The 21,690-nt window shown below is 38.3% G+C and overlaps 1 protein-coding gene across 1 annotated transcript in view; it reads right to left on the bottom strand.

The window, feature by feature from the left end:
• Positions 1-1,520: 1,520 nt before the first annotated feature.
• The window catches only part of LOC124721525 (phosphoglucomutase), a 39,527-nt gene continuing 19,357 nt past the window's right edge, over positions 1,521-21,690 (bottom strand). The window contains exons 7-11 of the mRNA XM_047246543.1: positions 20,083-20,193; positions 15,767-15,907; positions 11,233-11,416; positions 6,041-6,169; positions 1,521-1,706 (exon numbers count right to left, since the gene is read on the bottom strand). Coding sequence (XP_047102499.1) covers positions 1,617-1,706; positions 6,041-6,169; positions 11,233-11,416; positions 15,767-15,907; positions 20,083-20,193 — 655 coding nt within the window. The 3' untranslated portion in view covers positions 1,521-1,616. The remainder of the gene's footprint in view (positions 1,707-6,040; positions 6,170-11,232; positions 11,417-15,766; positions 15,908-20,082; positions 20,194-21,690) is intronic.

Below are 21,690 nucleotides of genomic sequence, written 5' to 3'. Positions count from 1 at the left end.
TTTACTCCTGCCTCCATCAAACAGATGGATTAATGCAGTGATCTCTTAAGATCATCTTTGAATTTCATCTGCCTGAAGGTGACCATTTCCTGACTCATGGACTCAAGTTGTTATCATTCTTCTCCCTTATGGGTTGCATGGGTAAGATCTTTGAGCAGATGGTCAACTGTTGCCTTATCTAGATCTTGGAATCCAGGAAGTTCCTCTGTCACTATCAGTTTGAGTGCAAGATATATCACTCCACTAGTGGGAACATGGCCCTGTCGAAGACTGTTGCACGACCTAATTTAATAGTATTTGGAAACAACATTCGCCAGTTACTTCACGACATAGACTTCAAATTGTGTCTTTCCATTTTTATAGTCCTGCTATTTTAAACACAGAGACTACGATATCCTGTCTGACTGCTTTGATAAAGAGAATGGAATCCCTCTAGGCAGTGTTTAAAGTGTGACTCACTGAAATTGTTGTTGATGGTACAATGACCACTGTGAGACGTATTGTCCAGAGTTGCTTCTTTGTGGATGATTGGATCTGACAACTAGGAGGCTAAAAGAATGGGCAGAGAAGGTTTTTCTCAACTGAGCGCAGTTGCCACATTCAGGTTTCTTTTTGTTGGGGCAATTGTGGAAATTGGGAATTAATTTGTGCGAATAGTCCATGAAAATAAATTTCAAATGTCAATTCTACAGCACTGTAATTGACACTCAAATTCAAATAAATAAAAGGGTGTGCCCATATCTATTGCCACTTATTAAATAAATACACCTTTCACCTTTACATAAGGAAGTACAGTACATTTCTAAAATGAGACAAATATATTTTTAGTTTCTTGTATAGATCATTACTTCCTTTGCATAATCACGAACATGTTGCCCACTCTTCTGTCATTAACACTGGCATCACATGTGATTCTCATTAAGATAAAATAGTAACTAAAATAACAGCTGTTTGGACACTGTTTACTTTATTTTGATGGCAGCATCTCCTAAGTTTAGATTTCAGAAATACCTCGTTATGTACAACAAATGCTGCTTATGATCTTGACATGAAAAATATGTAGATCCTGTTAGCCTTCACAAAGATAAGTAGGTTACTGATAAATGAGCTTTTCTTGAAGAAACTTGGCGAGGGAGTTGTTTGGCAGTGAAACAGGTGCCTCCTCCTAAAGTGAAAGTTTACTGCATGATTCACACTTTCTTAATTTGTTTTTTGTGGGTGCAGTGTAGAATAATAATTGAATAAGTAACACAGATGGACATTGTAATGGTTCCACATCAGCTCTTACATATATTTATATAGTTTTGCGCAATTCGCAATTTGTGGGCAACATGTCACAATACTGTATATCACACTATTTAACTGCAGAAATGGTAGTTCTGAAAATGGTCAAAATTGACCAACTAAGTGAAACTAAATTGAACACGTGTAAGCAACAACCAAGGTGGAACCATTACAATGCCCTTCAACAAATCTAAGGCTGTGGTACCAGACAGGAAGAAAATGATTATAACACAGTATTTTATGATAACGGCATACACGATATTTATTACTGTACAGACATTCCATGCAAACATACATCACTGATAAAAACAACTTCAACAAATAATTTTCAATTATGTAATAACTGTAGGTTTGTCACGTCCAGTAAATTCTTGCAATCGAGCCAACTCCAAAGCGAGTGAGATAAGTGGCTTGAGGACAACCTGAAATCAAAATAAGAAACTATTATAAGGCAACAGCAGCAATGCTTTTAAAATGACTACACTGAGGATATTAAGACTGAGTGGATTCTGGTCCACTGTCGCTCATAGAAGACATACAATCTAAACTTTTATTAAAAAATTTTTGTTGACTACCGTAAGGACAGAACTGGCCCTATGATCCCCTTTAAGAAAGGATGTCTTATTTTTAATACAACTGGAGGGAAGGCCATATGTGGCTTGAAACATATGACATGTTGCATTTAGAAGTGATCTCAATACATGGTGAGAACAGTGGAGTCTTGCTAGAGCTTTAGATTTTTACAGTTCTACTTGTTATCATTTTCTTGCTATCCTGTACATATATTTGTGTTTATGCTGGTGTGGATGTGCAGGAAAATGGGTTCAGTAACTCGTTACTGCTTTTTTTCCTTTTTTGGCAAAATATACTTTAAAACTGAAAAGTTGACTGCTTGTTCAGTATTGTTGTGAACAGCATTAATTCACACAATTCTCACACCAAAAGTGAAACATTTCACAACATTTTCACCGACATTGTTGAAAGACTCGTGGTTTGAAATAGATGATTCTGAACACTGAGGTGTATGTTAAAATACAGTTGTTGACAACCACGATGTCAGTGGCACTGATTGTGATAGTAATGATAGAAACCTCCAGGTTTGGGTGCAGATGTCAATCTGTGGTCACTTGGGTACTGTATGATGTTAGTGGTAGACATGTGAAACAGATATTATAATAAAAGAAAACTTTGCATACAACAAGATGCTTCGAATCACTCTGTTTGCAATGTATTTTACAATAAGATGATTAATTTGGTTATGACTGAGGCCAACAGAAATACTACACAGAGGACAACCGTGCAAGCCTAACCGAAGTGACTGTCACATTCTTGAATACAAATCATGTTTTGAATAACATTTTGGCAACAATAAAGGGAAGAAATTACTGTAACGCTTTTCCAGTATTCGTGTTTCACTGAGATGCCATTGTAAGCAAAAAAATTTTCACTAGACTGAGCTGTAACTTCTGTATTCTGATGGTGAAATGAAATGATTTTATTTATATTATTTCCAAGTATCTTGTTATTGTAATGAGACACAGCAGCGAATCATCAGAATGCTTGTCGTACTAAACATGTTAAGCAATGTGCAATTAATAGAACTGGTGGAAAGATTTCCACGGTGATCCTCCAGATGCTCCAGTCACACCACTGAACAGCAATATTTCCATGGATCCAGTTTAATGATTGTGCAGTGGGTTTCAGTGAGACTCAGTATGTATCAGCTAGCATAGTGCATATTTTGCATTTGGAGCTTTTCATCCTTTCATAGTCATGGCATTATGTTGGTACAACTAATTCAGAAACAAAACGAATTGTTTTGAAAGCAATAATTTGATCTAGATACTTAGCAACAGTGGCTACCAACAGAAACTTTCTCATATAAAATGCCTCCCACTGCACCTACTGCCATGCATTCTGTGTAGTGTTCGGATCTGTTCTTATGGCACACAGATCAGTTTGCAGTTATTTGATACTATCACACTTAAACCAGTAACAGAGAGCTGGATATTTGGAAGCCTGTGGAAACATGCTTCATTTTGGTAGCTCAATATTAGAAGTCTTGACTAGTGATGGAATGCAGTTCTGCGAATTGGCCTTTATGTAAAGTATCAACTATGTGTCTTAATTTTGAATTAGGCTAATCCAACAAAAATGAAGTGAGATGCAAAATGAGTCTACTTGCAACACAGAAAATGCACAGCATCTTCAAATCACAACTGTAAAGCTGAGGTAGGATATGATATGGTGTAACAGGAGAAGGGTAAAATCACTGTCTGGCCATCAGTTTTGGGTTTTCTTAGGTTACTCAAAATCTCATAGGGTAAATGCCTTTCAATTTGTTGCTGTATCGGCAGCTGGTGTGTCAGCTTCGGTACTTGGATATTCATGCAACTTCTCATTTGGCATAATGAGGCTATGTGGAGCCCGTACTATGTCATTACATAAAAGGAATGTCTTGTGTGGTAATTTAACCTGGGATCTCAATGTAACTAATCAGTGAATCTTATTACTAGACTAAAGACATGACAATACCTTCCCCTCATTGATTTCCAATTGATCTAGGGGCTCTCTGTAACACCTCACTGTTGGCACTAGTTCCCCAAAAAAACCAGAGGAACTGGTATGCAAAGGATCTTGTGCCATCAAAACATCTCATCACTAAAGCAGCTAAGATTTGAGCCTTCTTAAGGGGACCACTGACAACATAGGACACTGCCCATGGGGATTGTTTTGAACCCTTAAAAGTAACTGCATCTGTGTACCAATTACACCTGGGAAAAAATTCCATTAAACATTCATGAAGGAAAATGTGAAGATGGTAAATGGATAGCTGTTGAAGTGCTGAACTTCAAGAAGTCATGGAGAGAAGCATTTGGAAAACCATTACTTTGTATTCATTTCTCAGAATCTTCAGAATGATGATTTAACATAAAAAGCTGGTACATACACTGCACCCTGAAGGGGAGAAGGTATTGAAATGAAACTTCACAGGTTGAGAGGGTATGTGATGTTATTTAAGTGATTACAAAATCGAGTCAAATGTATGAGTAACTTGATAGTATAAACTTATTTATCAGTATGATGTTGCACCATCTATCGCTGGATATATGCACCAACTCAGCTGGGAAGAGGGTCATAAAACCATTGTATCCTTTCCTAAAGCAATCTGGCTCACATTGGGTACTGCCACTGGGATAGAGTTGATACCTGAGATGGTCCCACACATTCTATCAGGGACAGATCTTACCGGCCATGTTAGTACCTCAAAATCCACAGGCGACGACAGGTCATAGAGACATGTATTGTGTGGATGAGCATTACCCCGATGCAAAATAGCACCACCTTACTTTCAGACGAGAATGCAGTATGTTCGTGGCATATAATCGAGCTGCCCTAGTTCCTGCATTCACTACCAACTGTGACCTGCAAGTCTTAGTCATTTATATACTCGTGTATTCATCCAACATGATAGATTTGTGCATCACTTTTCAAATTAATATTCATTCTTATGCATAAATTATTTCACATCAGGGTTTGTGATACTGCAATGATTGAACATCATAGCCCTCTTAAAACTGAGATATCAAATTTAGTGAAACTTAGAAGTTTGAAGAAATCTGTATAGATGAGTGGGTTGTCGACAAATCTGAAAGCTCCTCACGAAGCAAAATTAATAACAGAGGACACCATGAAAACTAGGAAATATATTCTGCTCTACTGTGCAATCCCTTGCCTCTAATACCACTTAATAATTGACTTACAATGTATGTATCCTCAATGTAGTCCTTTTTCATGCTTTTATCAGGCAAAATTGGTTTACTATTTGTATGATCAAACCCATTTATGTCAACCACAAATGTAACATTAATTAAAACCTGCAGCTGCATAATAATGTAACTAAAGATACTTCATAATAATCCACATAGTTCTGGAAAACATGTTATGTGCCTGTAACTAATGTTTTAGGAAACAACTCTTCCACTACCACACTTTATTTATTAAGTCACAACTAGTTTCACGGCTGAAGCCTCATTGTTAAGTTCTCATGCAAGTTGTTATCATGTTATGTGGCATATATATCAGTCAGATCACAACTAACACATATTTCCTAACTAGTCAACAGCCAGACAAAAATCAATTTTTGTAACGTCTGTTTCTCCCACTGTAAAAAAGAATTGTATTGTTTTGGTCATTTAGCTGTTTGAACTCAAGAACTCTTAATATTTTTTGCAATGAAGTTTTTTTGTGGTTCACTGCTCTTTATTTACATGTTTGATAGTGTTGCAAAGAAATCTGTTACTACCACATTCACAATCACCTCAAATATCATTCCAACGATATTTTTTTACCATTTTCCAAAAATGAATGCTAAGAACACAGCTCTGTAGAAACTGTTGACAAAATAATTCATAATTTAAGGTACAGGTCTAATTAGTCTCAAGAACTGTATATGTGTTTTATGTGAATAAATTGGAAGTAAAATCGGTTTTTCATGAATGACAGAAAAATTACTCAAATCACCAATCTCCTTTTATTTATGAATTAAAGTCCAATAATTGTATTCTGAGATACAAATATAGGTAAAATATGATGTATATTTCACTTTTTCTCTGTGCCTCATGAAATCATGACAGATTCATTTAAAAAATAAATCATCTTTCTTTAATTCCATAATATGGTATACACAAAGCCAGAAAATATCTAATAAGAAGAAATTACAATAATTTACAAGTATAGTAAATATATTACTTACCTGAGGCTCTTCTGTGTACGCTTGTGGCTCATAGCTCTCAATATACACTCTGACAGTAGCACCACTACTGCCAGTACCACTAAGACGATACACTATACGTGACCCATCCTCGAAAAGAACACGGATTCCCTATGGAGACATCAACACACAATACATTATATTTCGGTGGAAGGAAAACTTGGCTAATATTAATAACTTATTTGTGAAAGTTATCACATATTCATAATTACTAGAGACCCGAAAATTCACATTAGCTATAAATACAAACACAACGCATATTCTGCCTCAAAATGCAAATTTATGTATAACAAATGTTGTTTCATAGTTAACTGCATCCAGATGAACAATTTCATGAGGGATGGTTTGAAATTTCTTTATTTTCTCAATGTAAACATCGAAACAGTAATCAGTTTGTGATTAATGGTATAGCACAGCATCTGGAAAAGCCAAACAGGAAAGATAATGTGTGTAGGAATGTGTCTCCAAAATAAACAGCACACCTCTGCATGAACACAGTGACTTATCAGCGTACTCCTGTAAGTTATGCTCTGGAGCCACGTCAAACAATGAGTGGGTACAAGTTGTGTATGGCAGTGCAGGACTCAGCTGTGGGACATACCACAATAGAACAATGAAATGCTCATAGCTGCATGTTGTATTCTGAAAAATTACACCACTTTAATGTGGTAATTTTAGATTTGGAACATTTGAGCGATTGTTGCACAAGGTAACGGTAGAGGTTGCGCCTAAACAACTTCATTTACAATGCTGTCAACCTTGCCAAGCAACTGTACGGTAGCCACTATCAATTGCTTTTTACACTTGGCTTTTCTTCGCTCTGTGCATAGCTCATTTTCTTTTCTTATTCTAAAATGACTAAAAACACTGATCTTGATCCATTGCAGATTTTGTGTATGCCTCTCACAATACCAGAATGGATCAGCAATTCCTACAACCACATGTCAGTTCTGCTTTCGCAGAAACAAAGAACACAGGTATAGGCTGGGTGCCCTGTCGGAAGGAGGTGGGGCTTGATCCCCCGGCATCGCCCCACACCTCTCAGGTGGTCAAAGTCATTTGTTTATGCTCACGAACACCTGCCATGTAGTATTGGTTGCAGTTTCCATACTACAATGATCAGAAAAACATAACCTGTCAACACATTTCGATTAAACCGAGAATCTTCCTGTAAAATGCAAATAGAGCTATTTCAATCCTACTTCTACTTCAAGTACTAGTCAGTTCTATCTGTACCATTGTCAAGAATTGGTCATATGGTTCATAAAAGGGCTCTGCAGTATGCTTCCCAGAGCTTGGTTGCAACAGATTCGAAATTACTCTTCTCCAAATTTTGCAATTATCACACTGGATGTGAAAAGAAAGATAACCGTTAAGAAAAACTTTAAATTAAAGAAACTTTGTTCACTGGTGAGAAAAAGCTGCTGCGTCTCAACAGAAACAATTATCTGTTGAAAGCCTACTAAAGTAGAAAACAAGCAAAGACTATTCTGGGGAAAAACTGGTTAAGTTTTGGAAAAGCAAATATTCCACTCAGACACCTCTTACTGTAAAGAACAAAAAGTATTTATTCTCTCTTATCATCTCCAGTCAGTGTTCTTTTATTTTTACAATAATTTTTCATCTTCAGGCACGTAATGTGGCAAACTTTTAAAAACTATACATCTAATCATTCACAAATAAATGATGCTACATTGTCAGACAAATGTTCTTTCTTTTCACGTGAATACTAATGTAACTCGTCATTTAACATAACAGTTTAAGCAGATAAAATCATAGCTAAGAACCTTTCAGTTGAGTGTCAAGTTCATAATCTTCAGAACAGTAGCAGCAACATTATTTCAGCAGTAAAGAGTAGTGCCAGTTCAAAGCAAACTTCTAACTGTTTGGAATAAATGTAAATCTGTAATCAAGTGGGAGGTTGATTTGGATACCAATGTGCTTCACTAGGCAATAGTCCTTTTGGTGCAATCATGGTTTCCTCCAATAACAGAGAAACTTAAAATTTAATAAGGAATATGGACCACAGTTCAACTTGGCATTTTTCACATATATGAAGTATTTATAGAGGTAAAATAAGTGATACTTCAGTTGAGAAAAGTGTTAAAATTACAAAGGGACAGAAGGTCTGACCAACACTTACCTTCAGGAGGTTCAATTTTGCTGGGACCACAAGTAATAAAACCTATAATTATATATATAATATATAAGTCCTATATAATTAAAAGTTTACTACATGGCTTCTTTTTTATATAGCAATGGTTACTACTAAACAGGTCAAGACATGAATGGACACAGAATAATTGACCAACTTAGGAAGGAACTCAGTTACTGAGCATGCACTACCAGGTGTGTTCAACTTTTGAGGTCCCTGACTTTCTTTCTCAAAACCAGAAGCAGAATGAAACCTTCAATTTTGCTTAAACGACATGGACACTTCTTGTGTGTGAAAGACACGGATGGCAGCACTGTACTGCAAATATGATTCTAGGCTGTGAGTGAGGAGTGACTTTAATAGCACAAATGATTTTTCCATTACAAGAACAGTGAGTAATCATTCATTTCCTCCACTTGCAAGGTGTGATACCAGTTGAAATTCATGGCCAGTTGAGATAGATGTGTGGTGACAGTGTCATGGATGTGCATTCATGGGTGTGAAAATTCAAAGAAGAAAACAATTTTGCCTTCACAGCAACTGGTCTGGTAACATGGTCACATGAGTCAAAACTATTGTTTTGGAAGATCACAGATTGAGTGTGAAAAGTATTTTGTGGGATCTGTGCACAGTCCTGCATCATGACCTGAAAATGTGGGAAGTGTCCTCCAGGCAGATGCCATGAATACTGCCCTATGACCTCATGGCTATGTGTGAGGCATTTTGCTAGGTGATACTGATACGCAATGACAGCTTGAGTAGCACTTTAATTTCAACAACGACAATGGATGCTGTTTCACAATCCTGAAACAAAGTGCCGTTCAGCTGAGTGGAAGCACAAACATGCACCATCACTGAGAAGTATGGTACTGAAGTGCCTGTGTTATTCTGAATTTCAATGCAATGCTCCTTTGGACATGCATGCATGTCCAAAGGAACATTCCTGTAATGACTACAGCCGTTATGAAATACGTGAAATGTATTCGTAATTGTGAATATGGGCAACCATCAGGTATATAATGGAATGACAACAAAGAAAATCTGTGCTGGACCAAGACTCGAACCCAGATTTCCCACTTATCACCAGTGGTCACCTAACCATTAGACAGTCCTTAATTGCGAAAGTGTTGTTGATGCAGGATTTTATGCATAAACTGACCTTTCTAATATGCCACATAAATGTTTGATGGGATTCATGTTGGGCACTCTGGGTGGCCAAATCATTCACTTGAATTGTCCAGAACGTTCTCCACACCAATTGTGGCCCCGTGACATGACATCTTTGTCTGGAAACAAAGTCCGTCAATGGCTGCAAATGGTCTCCAAGTAGCCGTACATAACCATTTCCAGCCAATGACCAGTTCAGTTGCACCAGAGGACCAAGTTCATTCCATGTAAACACAGCCCACACTATTATGGAATTACCACCAGTCTGCACAGTCCCTTGTTGAAAACCCGGGTCCATGGCTTCATGGAGTTCATGTCACACTCAAACCCTACCATCTGCTCTTACCATTGAAATTGGGACTCATCTGACCAGAACACGATTTTCCAGTCATCTAGCGTCCAACGGATATGATCACAAGCCAAGGAGAGGCATTGCAGGCGATGCTGTGCTGTTAGAAAAGGCACTCATGTTGGTCGTCTGCAGTCATAGTCCATTAACACCACATTTTTTTCTGCACTGTCCTAATGGATACATTAATCGTACGTCCCACACTAATTTCTGCAGATATTTCACACAGTGTTGCTCATCTGTTAGCACTAACAACTCTATGTAAATGCCGCTGCTCTCAGTTGTTAAGTAAAGGCCACCGGCCACTGTGTTGTCCATGGTGAGAGGTAATGCCTGAAATTTGGGATTCTCGGCACACTCTTGACACTTGGGATCTCTGAATATTTAATATCCTAACAATTTCTGAAATGGAATGTCCATGTGTCTAGCTCCTACTAACCATTCTGTGTTCAGAGTCTGTTAATTACCGTTGCACAGCCATCCATGTTGGAAACCTTTTCACACGAGTCACTTGAGTACAAATGACAGCTTCACCAATGCAACTTGTGTAAGTGATACTATCGCCATCTGTATATGTGCATAGCGCTATCCCACGAATTTTGTCACCTCAGTATAAAGTGTTCACCACCCTGAATCAAATCAGAAACCATGACTGAATAAAAACTTTACTAAACAGCAATGTTTGATCCATGAGCAGCTTAGTTCCTGCCTACTGTCCACACATATGACAACCCATAATCAGATACCAGAGCCCTCATCAATTTCTAAATCTAGTAATAGCATATTTGAATTATTTCAGTTCATCAGTGTGTGAAATGGTCCTGGATCATCATCTGCAATTGGTTAATCAAAAGTGGAAAAATATTTTTTGAATGAGAAAGGTGGTGACTGCCCAAGGATTTCAGTCATGCTGTCACTTAGATTGATCATTTCATGATGAATACAGGTTTGATTATGGCCGCATGTGTTGGAATCAGTCATCTTGTAAAGGACTTGTGTAGCTGTGACTGCAAATAAATTGTGCAGAATACCAAGTACTGTTACTGTCTTCTTAGAGGATGAATATTCTGATGTAATGTAATGTGATAAAGTATCTGTGCACTGATGTTCCTCCATCACTTTTACTTCTAGCTGACAGTTTTCTTACAGCATATCTCTTTGGTTATGTCTGCAGCTGCAAGTAATCCAACACATCACTATTTTCTACAGTTTCTTACCCTGTGTTTTACTGACATACAAAAATACAGGAATAAATAGTGGCAGTGCTTAACTCTTCCTACTCGGTCACAAAAAATAAAATATGGGTTGGAACATTTCAGCTTATCTTAGAAACATTACAAATGCTGAAGTCACTATGTAAATGTAATTGAGAGAACTGTATGAAATTCAAAGAAGGATAAAAATGGTAAGGTTACGTTTGAAAGCCAGTGATTGAAACTGGCAAGCACACATTTTTAAAGCTAAAGAGAGATATATAGTTATGTTTACACAACTTTTTATTACCTGTTTTGTTGCAACACTCCCATCAATCAAATCAGTGAACTGAAAATTGTCACCAAGTTTGACAACATATTTCCTTCCATTGGAGGAAAGTTCTTTGCCCTTGAAGGCTCCAGATGTAACCAGGGCTTCTAATTCTGCCATCATTTTGTTGCAAGGATCACTTTCACAGTTTTCATAATCATACCTACAAATAATTTAACATAAAAAGTAATGAAGACTGATTGACACACACACACACACACACACACACACACACACACACACACACACACACACACACACACACAACCTAATTAAATTAAAACTATAATAATTTCATTCACATCATAAAAATTGTGTTAAAATCATGTTGAAAATACACATTATCTAAAAAAACTAAAGTAATGTGTCACATAAATGTGGCTGGCACAGCACTTAAAAAAAAAACTAAATGAGGCAGACCCCCAGCAAACATGTTAACATCCTATCCCCATCAATTTAAGAACACCAGACCTAAAAAAGGCTTTTACAATTCTGTTGCACATCCTCACTTTAAATTAAGGTCACATTCCTTCGAAAAACCTGCGGTTGCTATTTTGTCTAAATACAGGATGACTTTTTCCACTGTGTACAAACTCTAGGGCTGATTGATGAGAGGACACAGAACAAAAAAGTTCTAATGAACTTATTTCTGGAAATGCATGGTTTTCATGCTAGAGACCATTTATTGAGTCACTTTGTTACAGAGACTGTGGTCTAATACACGCTGTACCATGCAGCCACAGTTACAGTATGCATGGTTTCCTTCTAGAGGGTGGTACTGTTCCTCATACGTCACATCCTAGCACCCTCTCCTGCCATAGGAATTGGTAATATTGAGTCCGATTCAGTTACCTTGGTGGTTCACCTCACCTTGTAGTGGATGTGAAAAAGCATTGTACATGATAGTTGCGTATTTGAACCAAGAGCTGGCCGACATGGTGTTTACTTATGGAAAGGCAAATGGCAACGAGCAGCAGGCAGCAAGGTTGTATCATGAGACCTATCCATACCGACCACAACTGCAGCATTCAATGTTTACAACAGTGTTTCGCTGTTTGTCTGAGAGTGGGTCATTTCAGGAAACAGGAAATCATGAAGGACTTACCTGAAATGCTAAGACACCAGACTTGGAGGAAAACATGATTAACACTGTTGAAGGCAACCACAGTGTCAGTATCAGGCAGTTGGTCCACCAGAAAAGTGTAAGACAGATGACCGTGTGGAACATTCTCCACGACAATCGTTACTACCCTTACTACTTACAGTGTAAGCAGGGCTTACTAGCGACAGACTTTACACATCGGGAGTGCTTGTCACTGGTTTCTTAACCAGGTAACCATGATTCTGGGGTTTGTGTCAACCATCCTATTCACAAATCAGGCCACCGTTACATGGAGTGGTATCTTCAACTTTCATAACATAACAGTCATCTATGGGATAATATGGAGAACCCCTATGATATGGTGACAGAGAATCATCAGCATCGGTGCAGCCAGGATGTGTGGGCCAGCATAATTGGTAACCCTATTTTGGGAGCAGTCCTCCTTTCAAGTTGCCTAACAGGCTGGAACTATCTGTGTTTCTTGCAGGTGACTTTTGCCTCTCTTGCTGGAAAAAGTGCCACTGATGATTCGAAGGTCTATAAGCGTGCTATATGATGGTGCTACAGCCCACTTCGCCATTAATGTCCAGATGCATCTCAATCTTGTCTTCCCTGGCCGATGGATCCCTGGTCAATAGATCAGACAAGCGGGTCCAGTTGCATGGCCTGTTCATTCACCAGATCTCAATTCATGTGATTTCTGGTTACGGGGCTATCTCAAAAGTATTGTGTATGCAGAGCCCATTCCAGATGTGGAGACACTGGAGCAGCATGTTCATGCTCCCTTTGAACTGTTCGGATGCAGCCTGGCCAATGTGAATGTGTGAGGCAGAACATGCTATAGCGCATACACACATGCATTTAGGCACATGGAAACCATGTTCTACACACACTGTAACTGTGGCTGCATGGAACAGTGTGTATTAGACCACAGTCTCTGTGACAATGTATAATGGAATAAATGGTCTCTAGCATGGAAACCATGCATTTCTGGACATAAGTTCATTAGACTTTTATGTTCCATATCCTCTTATCAATCAATCCCTATAGTTCGTACATGGTGAAAAAAAATTACCCTGTATAAGACATTCAGTTAAAATATGAACTGAACTGCTTAGTCAGTAACACTATAAGAACAACCTGCCATTTTATCCTCTTGTTAGAGGAGATGGTCATGTTTCATCAGGCATAAAAGTATAAGGAAAACCCCATTCATCAAAACAGCTGAAAAAGGTAGGTTCAGAGGAAAACACTTTGTTTGCCATCTCCAGCCAGTCATTCTCCCACATGAAGATGATTTTTAGGCACACACTCCCATTTCAGGAATCAGAGCAAAAGTTTCAATAATTTTATCCACCAATGCGTTCATTCAGAGCATGTAATTCTGCGCTGTAAAATGAATCTTCTTTAAAAGTTGCATACTGAAAACTACTGACCAGCAATCCCTTTGTCTCATACAATGTGGCACTCAAGAATACTGATCGCAGTCAGAGCTGTTGCTTTTAAACATTGTAGTCAAGTCAGTTTATCACTGCAATTAAATCCCTGATATGTCACTGAATTTTTAGAATTGTTCAAACGGCATTCATTCAGGAAAGCTTAAAACACTTTTATTAAAATAAACACACCTATTCCTGAGTCAAAAGTTACAACCTGTGTTCTCCGTAAACTTCTCTAACTTCACTGTCAGCAGTCACTGATAAATTTTTGTAAGAGTGATGGCAGAGGGGCTCAAAACAGAAAAGACATCTACAAATTAAAGGCAAGGCACAGGCTTCCTTTTGTTGGATATTATATACTTTGGACAAGGAAATACCATTTGTGGTACTGTCTACATATCTTACACCAGCATGTAGTATTGAAGACAGCCTCCTCAAAAACAAAAAATGTAACTATCGGACGGTTAATACATAATCAAGCATAATGTAAAGTGAGGAGTGAAACCTTCTGTGTTCATACTGATAGTGCCTATTGAGATACTTTGATTTTAATGTCTAAATCAGGCAACAGTTCACCACTAACTCCAAGATATTTCTTGTGATACCAGTGAAAGCAGCAACTGCTGGGGTTAGTATGAACCTTTCAAAGTTTAAGTGAGATTTAAAATTACTACTGCCAACAATCTAGAAATGTTCCAATCACTTATAAATATCAAAGAAAATTCCCTGTGCGGTGTTGCAACATGGTTTATTATTTCTTACTGACAGCAGGTGTTGTGCCTGGAACACCTACCTCTCTTTCTCTTAAGGTTGCAGGTTTTATTGTAAGTTATAGAAAACCCAAGAGGCATTCCATTATAAACATACTTCATAGATTTTAGAGTTCTTACCAGTCCTTGGTGTGTAGAAGACAGGTAATTTTGGTTGGTTGGTTGGTTTGTGGGATTAAAGGGACCAGACTGCGACGGTCATCGGTCCCTCAGGTAATTTTGCAAATCTCTTCTCTTTGACAATGTAAGAACTACTACACAAAATATGTGTTGTACCACTTTTTGTAACAGATTTTTCACCAAGAGGGTTCTGCTGTTGAATTCTCGATACGTGGGGTGTTACAGCTTCATTACAGCCTACATCCCTAGTTCCTGGTAGTTTTTTCAGTTATTATGACCCATATTGAGTCCACAAAATGCATGAGAAATAATGATCAGCGCAAGGCCTGGGCAACCTTAATACAACGAGAATACAGCAGGAGCCTCAAGGATTGTCTTTTACTGGCAGCAGGATTCCTAGGGATTGTCCACTACCAATTGTTTTGTATCAATAGCAGCCACCTCATTGGTGTGCAGCTCACCTTGTGGCTGAGATTTGTTTCATAGAAATCTTACCATTCACATGTTCTTAGCGATTACACCAATGCTGTACACACAGTATTCCATCATCATGCTCTACTGTGGAACGTAAGCATGTCCAAACCTTACACTGGTAGAGCACTTGTGACAATGGCCAGCACACAGCTCGAAAACCCTGGCTTCTTAAAGCATAATGCAACTGCTGTGAAATTGAGAGAGATGAAATTTGCTCTCACTTCTAGTTCCAGGTAATATTTTTCTTTCTTTCTTTCTTTTTTAGCCTAAGAATGAAGAATTTTTTAAACTGAAACTGCACTATTAGTCACAATAACACTAAACACTACACCAACAAGTGAAAAATAAATTAAACATTGTATCTTGCAGTTGTGCATGTATCAAAGCAGGCATCACCACAAATAGCAATGTAATTTCCTAACTTGTCTACAAATATCAAAATAATGAAGTAAACTGGCATGTCTCACTAATTAATTCTAGCAGTGCAAAATTCAACTACAGCTAAAGCATTTCTGCTTTATCAAAATGAACATTGAGCTGACATTATAAAACTAAACCAGGCCAACCAACTTACTTATTACATCATTATTATAATAAAAGAAGTTTACCGAGTAAAATAGTTTCGTCCATATGTTGCCCAGTGATCTTTTAGAATCTCTTCTACTGATTTTTTTAAATTTGCGATAACTGAAAGCCAGGCAAGAGCTGCCCACACCCCATCCTTCTCACGGATGTGGTCTGAGCCTGTCCTGAAACAAAGCAATAATTCGCTTTATAACTTATATTCTAGCAAAAACAGTAAAAACATACACAGGTCAGAATACTTTCTTTTATCCGAAAGTACACCCAAATTTTATTCCTCCCATGCATCCCTTATGGTAAAATCAATCCCAAAATTTACTCATCCATTGCAACAATGAAGTCCCCTTCAAAGTAACAAGACAATTGCAGTTTTAAATCCTTATATATAATAAATACTAATGACAAAGAGGAATAAATACACAATATTTTGCAAACATCTGCTGCAGATTTGGAAGTATACTTTTTAGTGTTTTAAGCCTTTCTTCTTTTGTTCCTATCACGCATCCTTTACCGAGCCAATGTTGGCTCTGGATTGGTATCGTACTTCATCTATTTTTGCAGACCACCCACTTTAATCATATATAAACTATTATTATTATGGGATCATCACTCCCAAAGGGATTTTTTAAAGCTACAGCCAGCTCCTCTGCATTATAAAATGTGACGTGGTACAAAATGTTTGCACATTGTGTATCTGAGGAGATAGCCCAATATTCACCTAGGTGGATATGGAAAAACACCTAAAAAACACACCCAGACTGGCCAGCTCTCCAGTCCCCATCATTAATCTGGAGAGCCGATTTGATCTGGGACTAGTGCGCCTACCCATGTTCCAAAGCGAGCACTCTAATGCAATCGGCTATCTGAGCGGGTAGTGTTTTACTGTCTTCTGTTATTATTGAGCCTTTGACGTATGAGAATTGTTCCCTGCAATTTGTACCATACTGTACCTTAAAATATTTATTCCAGTAGTTTTGATACTTGCAGAAAGAGGACGTACATTTTCTCTCCCCTCAATCTTTTTTCACTTTTCAGAGGGCAGCAGATTATCACAGTTCTTACAATGAGGAGGCAATGTCAATCTTGCCTCATTATACTGCTCTTACCGAACCTGTTGGTCTGTCTCCTTTACTATATAGAGGAAGTGCACAGTCACACATTCCACACGTCATATAGCAACTGTTTGTAAGGCTACACAGAGCAGTAGATATGTAGCTAAAGATCTCATGACTGAAATAGCCATTCCATAATAAATACTTCAGCTGCTAACTTGCAATATCAGTATCAAATGATGCGCCAGTTAATAAAATGGTAAGAGAGATCTTGCCTGGACATTTGTTATAAGGAAATGGTCAGAGTATTTTCAAAAAGGAAGTGAGAAAATTAGGGTTCAACATCACATGAATGACAAAGTCATTACACTAGGGAGCAGCGGAAGTAGTGGCTCATGGGACAAGTGTCAAAGGTCCTCCCTCCACCTTTTCTGCACACCTCAGTTACCACAAGCCGGAAGTCTTCTGTTCCTGTAGGTTGAGCCAAATCTGGCAAACTATACCACAGACAATGCTGTCTGGCACATTTCATTACAAGGTGCTCAATTTGAAATGCTATTTAAAATCAGCAGATAGCACACTGAAATAAAGATTTTATATCCAGAAGCAGGTAATGACTTATTAACAATTTATTATGGCTCTGAAACAACACAGTATTCTCATTGATTTCAAAGGTATATTACAGCCAGATATATTGTTACTGCCCATCTGTTAAATTATGAATCTCTTTCAGTTTCAATTCTTTGACCATTAAAGCATTACTCTGCTTTGCATGTTAGTTTTAACCTATTCTGTTGTTGTTGTGGTCTTAAGTCCAAAGACTGGTTTGATGCAGCTCTCCATGCTATTCTATCCTGTGCAAGCCTCTTCATCTCCAAGTAACTACTGCGCCCTACATCCCTCTGAATCTGCTTAGTGTATTCATCTCTCTGTCTCCCTCTACTATTTTTACCACCCACACTTCCCTCTAATACTAAATTGGTCATCCCTTGATGCCTCAGAACATGTCCTATCAACCAATCCTTTCTTCTAGTCAAGTTGTGGCACAAATACCTCTTCTCCCCAATGCTATTCAGTATCTCCTCATTAGTTACATGAAATACCCATCTAATCTTCAGCATTTTTCTGTAGCACTATGTTTCAAAAGCTTCTATGTTCTTCTTGTCTACACTGTTTACCACCCATGTTTCACTTTGATATGTGGCTACACTCCATACAAATACTTTCAGAAAAGACTTCCTGACACTTAAAGTTATACTTGACATTAACAACTTCCTCTTTCAGAAAAGCTTTTCTTGCCATTGCCAATCTATATTTTATATCCTCTCTATTTCGACCATCAGCAGTTATTTTGCTGCCCAAATAGCAGAGCTCATCTACTACTTTAAGTGTCTCATTTACTAATTTAATTCCCTCAGCATCACCTGATTTAATTCGACTACATTCCATCGTCCTTGTTTTGTTTTTGTTGATGTTGATTTTGTATACTCCTTTCAACATACTGTCCATTCCGTTCAACTGCTCTTCCACGTCCTTTGCCGTCTCTGACAGAAACTTCAAGGCTTTTATTTCTTCTCGCTGGATTTTAATTCCTACTCTAAATTCTCCCTTGTTTCCTTTACTGCTTGCTCAATATAGAGATTTAATAACACCGGGGATCCCTGTCACACTCTCTTCTCAACCACTGCCTCCCTTTCATGCCCCTTGACTCATAACTACCATCTGGTTTCTGTACGAATTGTCAATAGCCTTTCGCTCCCTGTATTTTACACACCACCTTCAGAATTTGAAAGAGAGTATTCCAAAAAACATGATCAAAACCTTTCTCTAAGTCTACAAATGCTATAAATGTAGGTTTGCCTTTCCTCAACTTATCTTCTAAGATAAGTCATAGGGTCGGTATTGCCTCTTGTGTTCCTACATTTCTACGGAATCCAAAATGATCTTCCCCGAGATTGGCCTCTACCAGTTTTTCCGTATCTTACATGGGGAGGCCACGACATTGGGATCATGGATGCACTTTCTGGCACTATTTTGATTTAGCCAGGTCTCATCATCAACATAAATAATAGGTCAACAATGCTTTTCTTTTCTGATTTTGTGCATTTTTCTCTGAAGAGTTGCCCTAGTTGCTACAATACAAGATCTCTCCGTCAGAATGTGTCTTCCATTGTTGTATTTTTGTATTCTAATATGAAAGATCTCAGAATGGCGGCACCCTGTGAAAGTAATCTTGTCATATGAAGCATCTGCTATTTTTTGTCTTGTAGGATACTCACCACAGTTATAAAAATCAATATAGTGTGATGAAAAACTGTCTTTCTGGAAACTGTCCAAATAAGTGACGCTTTTTTTGCCACTAATATCTTTCCTCAGGGATTGAAACTTTACTTCCTGAACACAGGTTTCCACTGCCTGTGCTTCTGTATGGTTTACAATGGAACATTGCCCATCTTCGCTGCTGCAGCCTGTGATGCCGACAAGATTTTGTACCTTCCGGCACTGTCTTCAAGGTCACAAAGAAATTCGTACATCTTGTATATGGCTCCCTTTGCTTGGCTTTGTGAATTTTCAACCCCAATCATCTTAGATAAAAAATTAAAACAGCAGGACTATGTGATGAAAATCTCTACTCTCTTCACAAATGTACAACATAAGTGAATGCTGGGTAGCAACAAATTTGCAAATGCAGCAGCATGAATGAAATGCAGTATTGCCTCATGAACCCTGTTAACAATAAGAGTTCATTTGGTACTCATTGCTACTTATGATGCTACCCACATGGCAACAGTGAGTGTGTTTTGCTGCTACCTTGTATAGTGATGGAGCACAAGCTCAGATTGGGGAAGGATAGGGAAGGACATTGGCCATGCAATTTTGAGGAAACCAACACAACCTTTGAGATAAATAACAGAAAACATAAATCTGGATGGCTGGTCAGGGATTTGAACTGCCGTGCTTCTGAGCACGAGTTCAGTGTCTTACCACTAAGTATTTTGTCACAAATGATGAGATGTAAAGTAATAATTGGCAAGCAGATAATGCAGACATCCTAAACCGTCAAGGACAAAAATGTTATAGTGACAAAGTGACATGCACAAGAACAATAATCTTTTATGTCATGGTTTCCTCTAATATGCACCTGTGCGTATTTCTTTACTGCAGTCACAGGGCTATGTACCAAACAAATTTGCCACCCCCCCCCCCCCCTCTTTCCCACCCATCCACTCTGTTTTAATATTCACATCCTGTTTCTCTTTAACATGTTTCAGAATTAGACAGTAACTTACCCAAAACTTTCTTCGCCACACAGTGACAGTTTTCCAGCATCCATTAAGTTACCAAAGTACTTCCAGCCAGTGGGGACCTCATAAACATCTTTACCCAACTTCTTGCCAACTCTGTAAAGATAAACAGTACATTCAGAATTGTGAACCACAAATGAAACTTCAATAGCACACTAACAGGGAAAAAAATGGACTGGCATTCAAGCTCTGATTTCAGATTACTTCAAATGTGGCCACAGAATCATCAAGCACTGCAGATAACACATATGCTAAATAATCATGTGACAAAAAAATTGCTTAGGCATCAAATTATTGTAGTTAGTCATAAACTGAGGTGATAAAAGTAATCGAATATCTCCTAATGTCATGTAGGACCTCCTTTTCCCAGGAGTAGTGCAGCAACTCAGTATGGCGTGAACTCAACAAGTCACTGGAAGTCCCCTACAGAAATATTGGGCCATGTTGCCTCTAGAGGCATCCGTAATCATGAAAGCTTCAAACTGTCCAGAATGTTCTTCAAACTAGTCGTAAACAACTCTGGCTCAGTGACATGGCACATTGCCATACAAAAATATTCAAATATTCTATTGTTGCTTGGGAACATGAAATCCACAAATGGCTGCAAATGGCCTTCACCTAGCCGGACATAACAATTTCCAGTCAATGATTGGTTCAGATGGACCAGAGGATCAAGTCCATTCCATGCAAACACAGTCCACACTATTATGGAGCCACCACCAGCTTGCACAATACCTTGCTGACAACTTGTGTTCATGGCATCATGGAGTCTTGTGCTACACTCTCACCTTACCATCTGCTCTTACAAACTGAAATTTGGACTCATCTGACCAGACTACAGTTTTCCAGTCTCTAGGGTCCAACCAGCATGGTCACGAGCCCATGAGAGTCACTGCAGGCAATGTCTTATTGCTAGCAAAGGCATTCATGTTAGTTGTCAGATGCCATAGCCCAAATTTCACCGCACTGTCCTAATGGATACGTTCATCGTACATCCCACACTGATTTCTGCAGTTATTTCACACAGTGCTGCTTGTCTGTTAGCTCTGAGAACTAAACACCACTGCTCTCTGCCATTAAGTGAAGACTGTCAGCCACTGTGTTGACCTTGGTGAGAGGTAATGCCTGAAATTAGGTATTCTTGGCACACCCTTGACACTACAGATCTTGGAATAATGAATTCCCTAGTGATTTCTAAAATGTAATGTTCCATATTTCTAGCTCCAACTACAATTTTGCATTAAAAGTCTTAATTCCCGTTGTGCAGCCATACACATTGGAAACTTTTTCACATGAATCACTTGAGTACAAATGACAGCTCTGCCAATGTACTACCCTTTTATACCTTGTGTACGCGATACTATCATCATCTGTATACATGCATATCACTATCGCCAGACTTTTGTCACCTCAGTGTAATTCAAAATACATATGTCTTATAGGGTAGAATTTTATTAGTTTTCCCACACAGAAGAATCTAGTCACTGTAATTTGTCATCTTTCAACAGCAAACTTGGATACAGATTAGTCTCCACAGTACTGAGGCAGTGTTGCTACACATGAAGGTTCCAGATGCATCCAACATGGGTGTTA

This window comes from Schistocerca piceifrons, chromosome X, assembly GCF_021461385.2.
Source record: "Schistocerca piceifrons isolate TAMUIC-IGC-003096 chromosome X, iqSchPice1.1, whole genome shotgun sequence".
In the NCBI taxonomy this organism is placed as follows: Eukaryota; Metazoa; Arthropoda; class Insecta; order Orthoptera; family Acrididae; genus Schistocerca; species Schistocerca piceifrons.
The sequence above is the reverse complement of the archived record's forward strand: the minus strand, read 5'-3'. Positions and strand labels throughout refer to the sequence as shown.